We start from the raw sequence: 17061 nt of genomic DNA on the forward strand, positions 1-17061 counted from the left end.
CACCTGTCACACTCCTGCTCCTTCCCGCTACAGAGTCGTCGCTAGATCAGTAGTTATGATGTCTGGGGAAAAAAAAAAAAAAGCTCGCATTTTTGCTTAAACAGTAACGGCCGCGCAAATTTTATGGTTAGGTTTGTCTCAAATCCAAAGACTGAGCCTCCCAACTAGTGAGGAGGGATGCCCCCGAGAACTGATGCGCTGTGGCCGAGAGAAGGCTGCGGTGGACGGGACAGCTCAAGCCCCAGAGACACCCTCCCTCCGTGCTCCGGGAGAAGCTTGGACTCTAGCCGCCGCTTCCGGACACGCCTCTCGGAGAGTCTGGAACTCACTTTCCCAGCAGGCCCCGCGCGGCCCTTGGCGCCCCGCCCCCTCGGGTGTGGCGCTCGGGGCGCTCCGGGTCCTGTCACAGCAAGACCTGTGAGCCGGGCCTGTGGCCACACCCCCTGGCTCCCAGCTCCTTCCCGGACTCCCGCGAGTTCCAGTCCCGGCTTCCAGCTCCCCAGCCCCGCCCTCAGTCGCGCGCGCTCTCCCCACCCCGCCCTCGTTCCCCCGCGTGCGGCCGCCACAGCCAATGAGGTTTGGGGCAGCGTGCGCAGATTCAAACGGCGGCTCTTGAGGGAGGCTGGGCGCGAGATTCGGCGGTGCGGACAAAACCCTGCAGGAGGCTAAGAGCCCTGCAGAGCTGCCCGCTGCGGGGAGAGGGCGGGGGTCGGCGCCCGCGGCAGAGCCGCGCAGGGACCGAGGCGAGGAGGCTAAGAGACGGCAGAAGGGGCCAGGAGAGAGAGGGAGCGCGCCTGCTGACATGTTGGGGGCACCCCTGACCGGGCCGGGCCGGGGCTAAGGAGCGGTGCTGCGGGCCGGGGGCGGGTCGCGGTCCGCCCCTGCCTCCCTCCGTCCTGCCCTGCCGGGGACCTGCGTTCCGCACTCGGTCGGCCTCGGAGCGGGAGCGAGGGAAGCGGCGGGGGAGGGTCGGGGAGAAGGAGCATTCGCCCGAGGCTGGAGGAGGCTGACCCGCGTCCCCGCCCAGCCCGCGCCTATGCGGTATTTGAAGGATGGCGAAGAGGTCGCGCAGGTGGGTGACATCCCTTTCGCCCAGGCCTTTGGGCACAGCCTCGGCCCAGATTCCCTTTCCATTCCCGCTGAGTTTTCCCCCCGCGCCTACCCGGGCCCTCCAAGGCCGGGGCAGAAGTTTTCCTTCCCGCTGCCCTACAGCCGCCTCGGCCCACTGGCCAGAGCGCAGCCGTGACGTGTGGAGAGTTGGGGACCAGGGCATTTCGGACTCTAAAAGTGAGTAATAGATGCCCTGGCGACTCCTTGGAGTCGATTCTCCCCACAGCGCACGTCCAGCCTCCCACTGTCCCACAGCCGCTTCTTGGGATTTGTTGGCAGGTAAGTCGGTGCGCTTTCAGGGAATACGCTCCGCACCGGAAGGTGGTGGTGTCCTGCCCGGGCCTGAAAATGCTGTTTCTAGGACCTCTCTCTCTGAATTCCTGAGCCAGTTACAAACAGGGGCTCTGTGATACACGTGGGTTGGGGACCCCTCTGCTACCCTGAAAGATGTGGAAGTCCTCTGAGGAATAGCTGAGGAGAGAGTACTTTTTTTGATGTTTACTGTGATTACCATACCCATGGTCACAGTTTCCTTCTACTGGGAAGATGTCACACTGTTAACACCAGTAGCTTGATCTTAAAGTAAAACAATGTTTGATTCGCTTAATATTTTGTGTGTGCCTTGAACTCTGACTGTACCTGAGGGCTGCATAGAGGTAGGGCATTTCTTTGGTGGTGGTGGTTTTTGGAAAACTTGCTAGGGTGTATTTATGCATTTCGGTTTTATTTAAAGGTCACTCTAGTAGCTACTCCTAAACTGAGTGTGTAGGAATCACTCATATGACAAAAAACACCAGGGTGTCTTTTAGTTGTCAGTGTTATTCAATAAATATGAAAAGTTGTTTGACAGAGTTTCCAAATGGTTTTATTTATCTGGATCCACAACTTCAAAGTCTCAATTAGAGGTGTATTTCCCAAGTTGAAATTTAGTAGTAACTTCATTCATTTCAGATGTCTGTTAAAAATTGTCAACAATCAGTCACACCATAGTATTTGTTGCGCTATTCATTTATTAAGCATCTACTATATGTAAGGTATTTTTGCAGAAATCAGCATAGAATGTAATTAAGTCCCTGTTAGATTAGTATTTTGTACCAACTACAGAATAGATCAAACTTTTGAAGTGGAACAAATACACACACACACACTTGAAGAGGATTTTCAACCTAGGTGCTGTTAATATTTGGGATCAGATAATTCTTTGTATTGGGAAGGCAGTGGTGGGGGCAGTGGGGATTGCTGTCCTGTGCTTTGTAGAATGTATAGCAGCATCCCTGGCCTCTGTCCCATGGATGCCAGTAACACCTCACTTCCCCAGGTGTGACAATCAGAAAAATGTCTTCATATATTACCACCAAATGTCTGTTGGGGGGTAGAATCACCCAGGTGAGAATTACTGCTCTAGAACATCAAGGACCTGACTTGTCCATCTTCAGAAAAGATAGATATTAAAAGCTCCTGTAACTATAATTACTGAGGTATTAATTTAGGCCTTTTCTTTTGAATTTTTAAACATCCTTCTTTAAGCAAGATGACAGATGAATATGTCAACTCGGTAACAGGAGTTTGTATCAGTGTGCAGCATTATCTACTTGTCCGTATTGATGTTAATCTTATTTGAAACAGTTTCTTGGCTAGTGCTGTCATCAACAGTTAGTTATGGTTAGACATGGATACTTGAATGTCAGAAACCTGCCTTCTTCAGTTAGTTTTTCGTCCATAATTTGTGTATGCTTCATAATAATAGGCTAAGAAGAAAGTGATTTCATGATTAATTTGCTAGTGTAAGTTATTTTGTTTTATTGACAATATTGTGAGCTTTGAGATCTAAATATTAATGGTACTATTGACTTTTATTCCTGTCAGCTGTATAAGTTAATTGAAATTATTATAGAATGATTGGAAGAGTCATAAGTCTGGAGTAATTAAATGTAGTGAAACTACACTCCCTATGTGAATATATGGGTAGATATGAGAAACTGTCATCTCTGAATGGTGTATTTCTTAGGGTCTTCATCCTTGAATGTGTTTTGTTCTCTAAATTCTATTTCTTGTATATGTAAATATGACTTATTTGCCCTAGAAAATAATAGAATATGAAATGTTTTGAAGGATAAATAATCTTTATTCAGCGAAGCCTAGTCTCATGCCTTTAACTAAGCATTTTACTAATAAATGTGAATCTAATTTATAGTTGAATGAGAAAAGACATGAGTCAGTCACTTTGAAGTCTCCACTAAACAATCATTGAACTGTTTGACTGAAAACTCTATACTTTGCTGTATAAAAGTTTTGCATAAGACTACAGGCATAAATCCTGTAATAACCCTTCCTGTATGATCTGAAAAAAAAAAAAGTAAAAAAACTGTTACCTCAGGGAGAAACAGCTGAGGATATTAGCTCTTTTGATCATTGTTTAAGATAGCTGTAGTATCTCTGACCTCGATTTACATAGAGGAAAAAGTTTATTTAGTGTTGTGACTTTAAATAGTTTTAGGTCCCATTGGGGGACCTAATTTATGTCCCATTTTAATGACATAATTTACAGGCAGTACTAAAATTGGTATATATGTTATTAATGTGTACTTGATATTTAACCATACTTATGTATTAAGTAAGTAAGTTTAGATTTTAAAAGCCAGTTCCACTCTTAAAAATTAGCTTTAAAAATGTCATTTAGAAGCTAGAAGATGTTTTTAAGTAGTAACAGATTCAGGTATTTACCCTTGAGATGACTGGCAACTACATTAAACTGGAAAGACAAAAGCCAACTCTTGAATTAGAATATGTTTTTCCATGGGGTATGTGTGTGCATAGGAAGCAATTTTACTGTGTTGCTTCTAGTGAGATGGGTGTCGTGGGTGAAAGAATACTGGAATATGAGAACTGATATGTTTAATCAGCTTTGTAATTAGCAGTATTATTTGGAGAAAGCAAGTAAACTCTATATCCCAGTTTTTTGTCTCTTAATATAAAAAGTTTGGATTTTGTGGTCTATAAGTCTTTTAATATATTTCCTATTTTGAACTCTTTGTAAAAATCACCTTTCCTCATTTAAAAATATACACATACTAATGGAATAAAATAGAAATGTTCTCACATTGTTTTTGTTTACCGATCTCTAGGTAGATCTCTCTTCAGTATGTATTTCATTATTGCTATTCAGGTCAGATGAAGTCCAATTTGTCTTAATGGGCTGCAGTCTAGATTTGAAAGTGATATTCATGTATGCAGTACATCATGTTAACCACTGGGTGGCCTGATTTCACTTTATTAAATCAAGCTGGTAAATTTTCATGCGTTGAATTTGATTGAACTTAAAAAATGCAAATGCACAGTTATCCTGTCAAGACAGTATAATAAAGATGTATTCTTTGATTATAATAAAAATATTTAGGCTTGATGCAGTTTAATTTAAAATACTGTCAAGTTGAAGTGGTTTTGCTAGAACAAATTTTGTAGAACTACTGATAATTCTCTAATTTCAAATCTATAGTTTCTATTCAAATAAATTTTAAACAATTTCAAATTCTTTGGCACACCTCATTTTAATCTTTTCAGGTGGAATTATTGATGTCCTTTAAAATTGAACTTCTCTTGAATGTTTTATCTTGATATTGCCAAGTGTGAATAGTTTTTGTATTATTTCACAGGGAAAGTTCTGAGTATCACATCCTATTAGCTTAACCCCAGTGTAGAATTACTTTTACACAATTTTCCTGGTCTGTTGAGTCATAATATTTGTGTGTGTGTGTGTGTGTGTCTGTGCTTCCTTTTGTTGTTTCATAGTTACCCTAATCGCTTTGTTCATAATCTACAAAAGTTTTTGAACATAGTATTTAGGTTATATATTAGACAGTTACAGAATAAATATTTTCTTTGACTTAAAAAATAAAACTGGCAGAATGATTCTGGAAACCAGTTCTTGGAGAGAGATTCAGAAACCAAATTCCTCTTCTGTTTTTGCCTTGTGACTGGAGAAATAATTTCACCTATTTTTACTGTCTTCTAGATTAGTCACTCTAGGCTAGAAATGGTTTATCTATTTATAGATAGATAGTAGAAAGTTGACTTTATTTAGCTATTAGATATTGCCAGCATTGATTGCTACAATACAGAAATACTAAAAAATGAAATAAAAAGCAGAAAAATAAGGCAAATAAAGCAAATGAAATATGATTTGTTTTGGTGGTGTTTAATGTTTTGATGGTGTCTAACCATTATTAAGGCTTCCCTGATAGGCTCAGTTGGTAAAGAGTCCACCTGCAATGAACCTGGGTTGGGAAGATCCCCTGGAGAAGGGAAGGGCTACCCACTCCGGTATTCTGGCCTGGAGAATTCCAGGGACTGTATAGTCCATGGTGTTGCAAAGAGTCGGACTTGACTGAGTGACTTTGACTTCACTTCACTTCAACAATTATTAAGCAATGAAACTTTTTCACTGTTAAGTGGTAAAAGTAGAACATTGGTGAGGTTATTCGTGGGTTTTATCCCTTCCCATTTTTCTTTGCAAAACGTAGGCATCCTTAGGCATCTTTATGTTGTTCAGTTAAGTTCAGTCACTCAGTTGTGTCTGACTCTTTGTGACCCCGTGAACCGCAGCATGCCAGGCCTCCCTGTCCATCACCAACTCCCAGAGTCAACCAAAACCCATGTCCATTGTGTCGATGATGCCATCCAACTACCTCACCCTCTGTTATCCCCTTCTCTTCCTGCCCTCAATCTTTCCCAGCATCAGGGTCTTTTCAGATGAGTCAGCTCTTTGCATTAGGTGGTCAAAGTATTGGAGTTTCAGCTTCAACATCAGTCCTTCCAGTGAACACCCAGGACTGATCTCCTTTAGGATGGACTGGTTGGATCTCCTTGCAGTCCGAGGGACTCTCAAGAGTCTTCTCCAGCACCACAGTTCAAAAGCATCAATTCTTTGGCGCTCAGCTTTCTTTATAGTCCCAACACTCACATCCATATGTGACCACTGGAAAAACCATAGCCTTGACTAGACGAACCTTTGTTGACAAAGTGATGTCTCTGCTTTTTAATATGCTGTCTAGGTTGGCCATAACTTTCCTTCCAAGGAGTAGCTAGTGATAATTTTCTAGGATCTTTTCTGTCACGCTTACTTGAAAGTTTTATCATCCTTTTAACAATTGCGTAAATAATACAGAAATAACTAAATGCTCGCACCAAGAAGTAGTTAGGTAGATAGATTCTAGGAAAGTCCCAGTGGTAGAGAGATGGATTCTAAGAATTCTGCTTTAATCCTCCCTCACACTCAACCACTCAAAAAACCCAGCTTCCTGAACATGATGGCCATGCTCTTGCAAAACAGATAATGAAACCTCTTGTAGAAATAGAAATTTCTCACAAATCAAGTATGTGGTTAAAAAATAAGGCAGATTTTTAAAGTTAAAATGAACAGGTTTTCAGGAAGATCATTCCTTGGAAACTAGTCTTTTGACCAAAACAACATTTCTGGACACATTATCTTTAAAATGTTTTGATAAGAACCTTATGGTGAATTTTGTACAGATTAATGTAGGTATTTCTGTGAATAATCAAAGTTTATATGAATGAGTCCCTAAATTTAAAGTTATTTTCAAATAACCTAATTTTTAAAGCATAATTTTAAAATATGCTGTTGGGGAAGCTGTTGGGGTGTGAGAAAAGGGAATAAAAGAGGGAACCTGTAAAAACCATAACTGACGGCTATTTGAGAAGGCTGGAAGTGTTAATGTTGTGGGGAACAGTGGTAGGAAAGGTTAGGCTGTATTGGTAGATACGTCAAAGAACACCTTCTGTACTGAATATTTTCTTTACATTTGTTTCAGCAGGTTTATGCTTCTTAAAATTCTACCACTTGGCGGTGCATTTGGATTTTGAAAGTTCTTTTTATGGGAGTATTTTTCACCTCCTCTTGGAGGTATTTTAATTTGTTTAACAAAAAAGTTTTTTTTTTCTCATATCAATTTGAGATCATCTATATTGAGGGAGGTGGAAGTTTTGATTGGGTTGGTAAAGAGTGAGGTAATTTTGGAATACAGAATAGTTGGAGGAGGTGAAAGAGTAAGTAAGATCGTTCAGTAATTATACACACATTTGAATGGTCAAGTCCTGGGCTTGGTGCAGAGAGGTGAACGTATTAGACATGGTCTTTGCACTCCTGAGTTGTTTGGTTGGGAAGCATAGATGCCATGAGTGCATGTAGTGGACAGTAAGCTTTGGTGTGGCGTTTTATCAGGTTTAATAGCTGCCTTAGAAATTTTGATGTCGTTGCATCCTGAACCGTCTCCAACTTAGCAATTTAATCATAGTTAATCAGGTGATATTTCTGATAGCTGAAGATGGCTGCAAATAACAGGTATTTCTTTAATTAAACCTGTGCTTTTATTTTCAGCATAGTTTATCAAAACAATCATATATTAGAAATGAAGGACTGGCAGATTATTAAGTAAACATTGGCTTTAGGGGAGAAAGCATTGGAATACTGAAGTGCATTGAACTAGAGAAGCAATTAGGTGTCACAGATAGTTGGGTGGGGGATTTTGGTGTCGTCAGATAATAATTTTTGGTCAGATGGAATTGACAAATCAAGGAAATTAGAAGTTCCTGCAAAGGCTCTGTAAAAAATATATATTAAATCTAGGCCTTCATTTTCCACAATGTCTGTTACTCAGAAAGGTTAAATAAATACTAGCTCATGTTATTTTCAGATGTTCATATCTTGATTCAGTCCACTGACTACTCAGAATTCTCTAATTCAGTTTATCGTTAAGACCTGCTCTCTTTTCTAGGGTTTTGTGCTCTCGTGGCTTTAACTTTTGTCTGCGTGCTAGTGATTGCCAAAACTAAGTCTCCCCTAGAGCTGGAGATGAGCAGAAGATCCACATGCCCAGTTGTCTTTAAGATCTGCTCTGCCCAATAGGAGAGCCACTGGTCACATGTGGCTGTTGAGCTCTTCATGTATGACTAGTCTGAATTGCTGTGTACTTTTTATTTTATTACATCTAAAAAATTTTATTTTTATTTTCCTGGTTAGCTGTGTCTGTAGCTAGGAATTTACTTTGTTGCTTCCGGGCTGTTTCTGTCAGCTTCATCTTCTTGTTATTTTTCTATTTTGCCTTTGGCTCTCTTTTCTCCTGGACGATGCCATGCCAGATTTCAAAGACTTAAGTAAGAAGAAAAGAATGTAAAACATTTGTGATTATGTTGATTACATGTTGAATCGATCACTTAAAAATAGATTGGGTTAAATATTATTTATTATTAAAATTAATTTCACCTGTTTTTTAAACTGTGGTTGCTAATAAATTACTTAAGTGGCTTGCATTATGTTTCTACTGGACAATGCTTTGTAGGTATATCTAGTATTCACCTGTGTATTTCTCAGGTACCTTGAAATCAGTCCAGGCTACTTACTCTCCTCATTCCCTTCTCCTTCCCAAAGTTCTTTTCCTCCTTCTATTCCTTATCTCAGTGGATAGCTCTATGTTTCCAAAGCCAAAATTTTGGAGTTGTCCTTGAATCTTCTTTCCATGTCTCTCATATTCATGAGTTGAACAAAATCCTTTTGTTTCTACTTTTTTTTCGGTTTTATGTGTGTCTTTCTGTTGCTACTGCCATGACTTTAGTTGATTTATTCTTTTATGGTTTCTCGATTTTTGTCCATTTAGATCTCTTCTACTCAAGGATATTAATAGGGCTTCCCTGGTAGTTCCAACGGTAAAGATTCTGCCTGCAATGCAGGAGACCCGGGTTTGATCCCTGGATCGGAAAGATCCCCTGGAGAAGGAAATGGCAACCCACTCCAGTATTCTTGCCTGGAGAATTCATGGACAAAGGGGCCTGCCAGGCTCCAATCCATTGGGTTGCAAAGAGTCGGGACAGGACTGAGCAGTTAACACTTTCACTTTCACCGTAATAGGTACTTGTTATGCTTTCATTTTTTAAAGTGTAGAATATTTGCTTCATCTGAATCCTTTTATTTCTTTTTTTTAAAATTCTTTTATTTTAAAGTAGGACTTTAGCTTTATTTTTTAAAATAACTACCCACTGTCTTACCCTTTGTTGAAAAGTCCATCTTTACTACACTGATTGATATTATAATTGATGAAATTCCCATGTAAGTTTTTTTTTCTGAATATTCTATTCTGTTCCATTGATTTGAGTATTATTGTTCTCTGCAGTATTTTCTGGTATTTGGTAGTGCTAGTTCTATCTCTCTCTCCTTTTAGATTTTTTCTGGGTATTACTGCTTGTTTTTCTATATGAACTATAGAATCAGCTTAAGTTCCTCTGAAAATCTATTGGTATTTTTATTCGTTTAATTTAAATTTATGAATTAATTTATAGAGAATGGACATCTGTAATATTGTTTTCATGCCCAAGAATGTGGTCTGATTGTTTTTTCATTTGTTCTTCTTTGTCTCCTGATAGTGTTTTGTAGTTTACTGTATTTTGATCTTGTATATTCAAATTATTTCCCTACATATTTTAACTTTTTTGTTGTTGGTGTTGTAAATGGCTCCTTTCTTACATTATGTCTTTTAACTGACTGTGTTTTGTATTTTACCATTAGCGTTGCCAGGTCCTAATAATTCCTTACTTGGATTCTTGTGAAAGATTACTTCCATCTTGTGGAAGATCTTCCTCCATCTCTCCACATTCCTGCCAGTGTTTTTTTTTTGAAACACAAGATATTTGCCTTTTACTCCTTTACTTAAATTCCTTTAACTCTGTAGGGTAAAGATCAGATTAAGAATAAAGGCCAAACTCCTTAGCATGACGTAAAGGTTATCACTTGGCCCTTGCTGACATATCTAGCTTCATTCCTCTAGTATCAGTAAGCACTATAGCTCCCGTCCATTATGTGGCTGTTAATATTTTTATACTTTGAGTAATCTCATTGGACATATGTCTGCTAGTCTGAGTGGCTTATTTAGTTGTAACTATGTGTTCAGATCCGGTGATTGAATTCACATATTTAAATAAAATTCTTGATTTCAAATTGTGTTGTTTTCAGTGAGGATGAGGATGATGACCTTCAGTATGCTGATCATGATTATGAAATACCACAACAAAAAGGGTTGAAGAAACTCTGGAACAGAGTAAAATGGACAAGAGACGAGGTGATTATGTGTAATAAGGTTTACTAATTCCATACTTGTATTTGTTGAGTAATAAGATATTTATTAAAGATACTTAAAAACACAACATGAGAAAAGTTACCTTCAACTAACATGCACATTTTTCTTTTTCAACCATACATGAAGAGCAGGTTGATGTTGAGACTGACAGAATCAGTTCAGTAAATGGGAGAACATGTGTGATAATGGCTTCAGTGCTTCTAAAAATGGCCACCAGATATGACATGAAAGAATGGGACAGTATATTCAGAAATAGGGGAATAGGGTGAGGGGAAGCGGTTTCATTTTCATAAACCTGTTTTAATAGGACGACAAGTTAAAGAAGTTGGTTGAACAACATGGAACTGATGATTGGACTCTAATTGCTAGTCACCTTCAAGTAAGTGAAACACTATCTTATACTGCCAACGCAAATGATTTAGGCCATGGGGTTGCATTTGCTGTTTTTCAGAAGTGTGTATACGTTATTTTAGATTTAGGTTCCCGTCCTAAAAACAGCTGTTTCGTTCTGCTCTTCCTACAGTTGGAAACTTAGAAAAAGTTTGGTTTTTTTTTTTTTTTTAGTAATTAGCTTATTCGGGGATCTAAAAAGATAACTGACATAAAGAGAGGACAGACCTAAAAAGATGACTGACCTAAAGCAAAAACAATACCAAGTTTGGATAGGGCTTTATAAGTATTTGCTAATCAATGTTAAAACATTTTGAGAGAAGTTAAATCTATTGAAATAGTTTGATAACTAATAAAACCAGAAGAAGCTATGTTGCTGTGAGAATTAGAAGTAACGTAGAGGATGTTTGGCACAGTGCCTTATATTTAGCACATGTTCAATAAATAGAATCTAAATTAGAAAAGCTGCTTACATTAGCTTTATCAGTTTAACTTCAGTGGTATAACAGCAAATGTAGTCAACAGAGAAGTGCTATAAGGACATCCAAGAACAACATGCTTATTTTGAGGAAATGATAACCTTAAAGTGGATCAGCATTGATGTACCGAAGCTGTATATGAAGATGCTCAGTATGAATAAAAACAGGTCCACTAGGCACCAGGAGAGAGCTATGGTTAAATACAGTATTTGTATTTGTGTCCTTCTAAATTATCTGTAATCCTGTATATGAACTAATATCTTTAGAAACCAAATCACTAAAGGAAAAGTTGTGTTATTAGTATTATCCTTGTAATACACAGGACTTACTAGGTCATGAATTGACTAAAAATAAGTCTTTACTTATTAATCATTTTTCGAGTTTGACATGCTTCTACATAAGGCTTTACCCTGGTAAATTTCATTTTCCTTTTGAACTTCATTGCTTAAATATTTAACTGATATATAATGTATATCAATCTGGATATATTTAGTTTTTTCTTGATAACTTGGAGTTATCATTTATAAACATCCTTTAAATACCATGCAGTAGTCTAGTAATGGGTTTTTTTTTAATTGTGGAGAGTTAGATACTGCTATACTCTATGAATCCAGGCTGCTATGCTGTTTGAGTTTGTACGTCTGCATTGTTTAATTGTCTGTTTACTCCCTTTTATTCATCAGTACATGTCTTTATGTTAGTATCTGTGTTGTTTTGCTTTTTTTGCTGTGTTATCAGGCAGGGTATAGAGATAAAAAATTTTAATTTCAAATATATAATTTTTATTTATACTCTAAGCAGTGCTGATAACTTTAATTAAAAATGAATTGGGATACAGACATATAAAATAAATACTGCATTTTTAGAGAATGCTATTGAATGTATTATTACTGGAAATGTTCTTCTTAAGGTTGTGAAAGTTTGGAAGACAATTGTTCTTTAACAAAATCATCTAAATTCTTTCAGAATCGTTCTGATTTTCAGTGCCAGCATCGATGGCAGAAAGTTTTAAATCCAGAATTGATAAAGGGTCCCTGGACTAAAGAAGAAGATCAGAGGGTAACATGTTCATATTCTTTATTTTCACTGTGTAGGTGGACTTGCTTTTTTTCTTACTAATACATTGTTTTTTTTTGTCACATAAATATATGTTTAAATCACCTGGATTTGTTCTCTGAGTACTGCTTGCACTAGAATTGAAAATTGAGTATTTTGAGATGTAGTTTTTTCATAATTGGGTCAAACCAAGTGTAATATAATACAGCTTTTGCTGTCTGAAAGTTTGGTTTGTAGAATAAAAAATATTGTCAGCTTGGCACCTTTTTAGAACTTAGGTTAGTGACATTTAGGGCATAGTTTCTTACTGAAAAGTCGGTTAGCATTTTAAAAACAGAATTTAATTTTATTCTTATTTTATATGAAAACATGAGGTATAAGGAAGTTATTCTTTAACTTTCCCTCTTAACCTAAAATGGGCTCCCATGTAAGACAGATATCTTATCATCGTTTTCCCAGAGAACTGGAGCATTCACAACCAAGGTAATTCTTTGTGTTATGAAAGTGTGAGAAGAATGGGAGAGTTACTGTCCTCTTCTGAGAATTGCCCTTTAGTTCATGCTCTTTATGGCATCATGTTATTAATGTAGTTGGGAAATTAGAGCATTTTTACTGCCACTCAAAAAAAAAATTCACTAGGCTCAGAACTGATATGATTTACTTGGTGGCCAATGGTAAGTTTTAAAATGTGTGATTTGTATCTTTCAGTTTGAGAAAGAAAGTAATGAATAGACAGTAACTATAAATCCTTCCTGTTTCCAAAATGATTTATTTGGCTTTCAGCTAAAGCATTAAAAAAAATGTAAGAGTAGAAAATCTTTAAGTCTTAACATTTTACTGTTATTTCATATTAATTTTGTATGAAACAATTTAACTTATGGGTCACTTTAATACCTTGTATTTAGATAAGTTTGGGATCAATTTTTGAACTTGGCAAATGCTGAAGGAATATTTTTAGTAAAATTGTTTTTTTAAATTATACTTGTGGTTTGGATTTAATGCATTAAAAATAGATTCTTGAATTATGTTTTAAGATTCTATCAAGGTAGTGCTTTTTAAAAATTGAGATATATGGGACTTCCCTGGCGATCCAGTGGTTGAGACTCCACACTCCCAATGTGCGGGGCACTGGTTTGATCCCTGGTTTGGTAGCTAAGATCCTACATGCCATAGGTGGTGGCCTAAAAAAATAGATAAATAAAAATTGGGATATAATTTTGTATTAGTTTCTGGAGAAGGAAATGGCAGCCCACTCCAGTATTCTTGCCTGGAAAATCCCACAGATGGAGGAGCCTGGCAGGCTACAGTCCATGGGGTCGCAAAGAGTGGGACATGACTGAGTGACTTCACTTTCACTTATGTATTAGTTTCAGATGTGCAACATTATATATATATATATATATTATGACAGTCAGTTCAGTTGTTCAGTTGTGTCCAACTTTGTGAGACCCCATGGACTGCAGCACACCAGGCTTCCCTGTCCATCACCAGCTCACAGAGCGTACTCAAACTCATGTCCATCACCTCGGTGATGCCATCCAACCATCTCATCCTCTTTGATTCCATTCTCTTCCCGCCTTCAGTCTTTCCCAGCATCAGGGTCTTTTCCAGTGAGTTGGTTCTTTGCATCAGGTGGCCAAAGTATTGGAGTTTCAGCTTCAGCATCAGTCCTTCTAATGAATATTCAGGGTTGATTTCCTTTAGGATGGACTGGTTGGATCTCCTTACAGTCCAAGGGACTCTCAAGAGTTTTCTCCAACACCACACAGTTCAAAGCATCAATTCTTTGGTGCTCAGCTTTATAGTCCAACTCTCACATCCATACATGACTACTGGAAAAACCATAGCTTTGATTAGACAGACCTTTTTTGGTAAAGTAATGTCTTTGCTTTTTAATATGCTGTCTAGGTTGGTCATAGCTTTTCTGCCAAGGAGCAAGCGTCTTTTAATTTCATGGCTGCAGTCACAGTCTGCAGTGATTTTGGAGCCCCAAAGATAAAGTCTGTCACTGTTTCCATTGTTTCCCCATCTATTTGCCATGAAGTGATGGGGCTAGATACTATGATCTTAGTTTTCTGAATGTTGAGTTTTAAGCCAGATTCTTTGCTCTCCTCTTTCACTTTCATCAAGAGGCTCTTTAGTTCCTCTTCACTTTCTGCCATAAGTGTGGTGTCATCTGCTTGTCTGAGGTTGTCGATGTTTCTCCCAGCAATCTTGATTCCATCTTGTGCTTCAACCAGCCCAGCATTTCTCATGATGTAATCTGCATATAAGTTAAATAAGCAGGGTGACAGTATACAGCCTTGACATACTCCTTTCCCCATTTGGAACCAGTCTGTTGTTCCATGTCTAGTTCTAACTGTTGCTTCTTGACCTGCATACAGATTTCTTAGGAGGCAGGTCAGGTGGTCTGGTATTCCCACCTCTTTAAGAATTTTCCACAGTTTGTTGTGATCCACACAGTCAAAGGCTTTGGTGTAGTCAATAAAGCAAAAGTAGATGTTTTTCTGGAACTCTCTTGCTTTTTCGATGATCCAACAAATATTGGCAGTTTGATCTCTAGTTCCTCTGCCTTTTCTAAATCCAGCTTGAACATCTGGAAGTTCATGGTTCACCTACTGTTGAAGCCTGGCTTGGAGAATTTTGAGCATTACTTTGTTAGCGTTGTGAGATGAATGCAATTGTGTGGTAGTTTGAACATTCTTTGGGATTTTCTTTCTTTGGGATTGAATGTTAACTGACCTTTTCCAGTCCTATGGCCACTGCTGAGTTTTCTAGACCACTGCAAATCTCGTAAATATCTATCTCCGTACATAGTTACTCATATTTTTTCTTGTGGTGAGAACTTTTCAGATCTCTTGTCTTAGCAGCTTTCAAATATGCAATACAGTATTACTAACTATAGCCACTGTACTATACAGTATATCCACATGATTTATTTATTTGTAAAAAAATCATACTTTTTAAACTTTTTCTATTTCTTAGGTTATTGAATTAGTTCAGAAATATGGGCCAAAAAGATGGTCTTTAATTGCAAAACATTTAAAAGGAAGAATAGGCAAACAGTGTAGAGAAAGATGGCATAATCATCTGAATCCTGAGGTAAAGAAGTCGTCCTGGACAGAAGAGGAGGACAGGATTATCTATGAAGCACATAAGCGGTTGGGAAATCGTTGGGCAGAAATTGCCAAACTACTTCCTGGAAGGTACTTACGCTAATGAATATATATTTTCCTGTACTTTAAACTTGATCTTTATTATGGTTACTATTAAATATATTTATAGGTACCCATGACTTTTATTTATAATTAAAATTTAGACTGCAGAGTACAAGCAGCCCTTTGCAATATTTGTAGTACATTTTGTGGGAAGGGATGTAATTATTTTTTTAACAAAATATTTTATAGCAGTAATTTGTGCAACAAAATGATAGACCTTTAGATTATGTAAACATTTAATGCACACCCCCAAATTATGGTTACATATCAGTGCCAATCAAGCAGTCTTGGTACAGACTAAGCTGTAATGGAATCTAAGTTGAAGAGATTTCTTTCATATTGGATTCTTTGCATAAGACCAGAGAATAACAGATACACTGGCTGAAATAAATTGCTCTGAAAGTACATTAGAGAAAATTTAGTTCTTAATTAATGCTTTAGATCCTGAGTAGTATATATATATCCATGTGGCTAAAATATGGAGTTTCCATCAGGAGCAGTGATGGGCTACGAATACACTATACATTACTTTGGTTCAGATGTTTCCTAGCCATTGGTAGTACAGTAGACCAGCAAATTTGGGAAAATCCATTCCTCACTCAGAAGGTGTGCACTTGTTTTTTTATTGTTGTAGTCTCTATATAGTACATAGTAGTTAATTAAATGCATTTACATGTATCCTTTTTTTTTTTAGAGAAATAAAACACTTTTATTATTGAATAAACTTTAACTCAGAATGTGATGCCCATCATAGGCAATTTGATAAGAGACTGGAAAAAAAAAAGAGAGAAATCTCACCTTTCACCCACATGACCAAGCAGATATGATCCATTACATGTAGGTTCTCAAGATAATATTTAGTCCTAAGTCAGAAAACTTGACAGCACCATTTTATTTCATGTAGTTCATCCTATATTTACCTAGCAATTGGAGTGCCCATCTGTTGTCAGTTATTGACTTTATGTAAAGGAAAAACAAACTTCTCATATCTTTTTGTTAGAAGGTAGTTTTACAACTTGTAACCAGGTCAGCTAAAGTTGAGCTCTTTTCCTGATGAAACTTGGAGATAGAGCACTATATTCTATATATTCTTAATTAATCTTCATATACTTGTGAAATAATGCAGAGCAACATTGCTGTATTTGTCTTATAGATAGAGAAATTAAAGCTTAGTGTTAAGTTTTTTTATCCAAGTTATTGAACCTGGTTTAGGAACTTCTGATGTATTCAGTCTTTGATACATCTTTTCACTGTCCATAGAATGTAGCTTAGTCTTAGCATAAAGTAGGTTCTCAGTAAATGTGTATTTTTAAAAATGTATACTATAAGTAGCTGTAGGTTGAAGGCTTCCATTTTTATAAGGGGGACCTTAGGTAAAAGGGGAGCCAATGAACTTTTTCTTCCATAGGTGTTTTGGTGATAAGAAGTGAAGATGAATACTGGGATTCTGTCTTTTTATGACCATATTTGATTTTGGCTTCAAGGCTTTTGCCCTTGTTATGCTCTTTATCTGGAATGTTCTTTTTTTTTTTTTTCTGTTCTTGTATTACTAGTTCATTCTTGTCCTTCAGATTTTAGCTTCACTATCCCCTCAAAATTGCTAAAAATCAAAATTACTGTAGTTACTCACTTTCTCTTATTACTTTAAATGATCTGCTTTGCACT

General features: G+C 37.6%; 1 protein-coding gene across 5 annotated transcripts in view; it reads left to right on the forward strand.

The window, feature by feature from the left end:
• The first annotated feature begins 629 nt into the window (after window positions 1-629).
• The window catches only part of MYBL1 (MYB proto-oncogene like 1), a 36492-nt gene continuing 20060 nt past the window's right edge, over window positions 630-17061 (forward strand). For all 5 annotated transcript variants that reach the window (XM_065903133.1, XM_065903135.1, XM_065903138.1 and 2 more), the window contains exons 1-5: window positions 630-1072; window positions 10130-10235; window positions 10561-10632; window positions 12089-12181; window positions 15164-15384. In XM_065903133.1, the coding sequence (XP_065759205.1) occupies window positions 1053-1072; window positions 10130-10235; window positions 10561-10632; window positions 12089-12181; window positions 15164-15384 (512 nt within the window). In that variant the 5' untranslated portion in view covers window positions 630-1052. The remainder of the gene's footprint in view (window positions 1073-10129; window positions 10236-10560; window positions 10633-12088; window positions 12182-15163; window positions 15385-17061) is intronic.

The sequence above is a fragment of the Muntiacus reevesi genome, chromosome 12, assembly GCF_963930625.1.
Source record: "Muntiacus reevesi chromosome 12, mMunRee1.1, whole genome shotgun sequence".
Taxonomy (NCBI): Eukaryota; Metazoa; Chordata; class Mammalia; order Artiodactyla; family Cervidae; genus Muntiacus; species Muntiacus reevesi.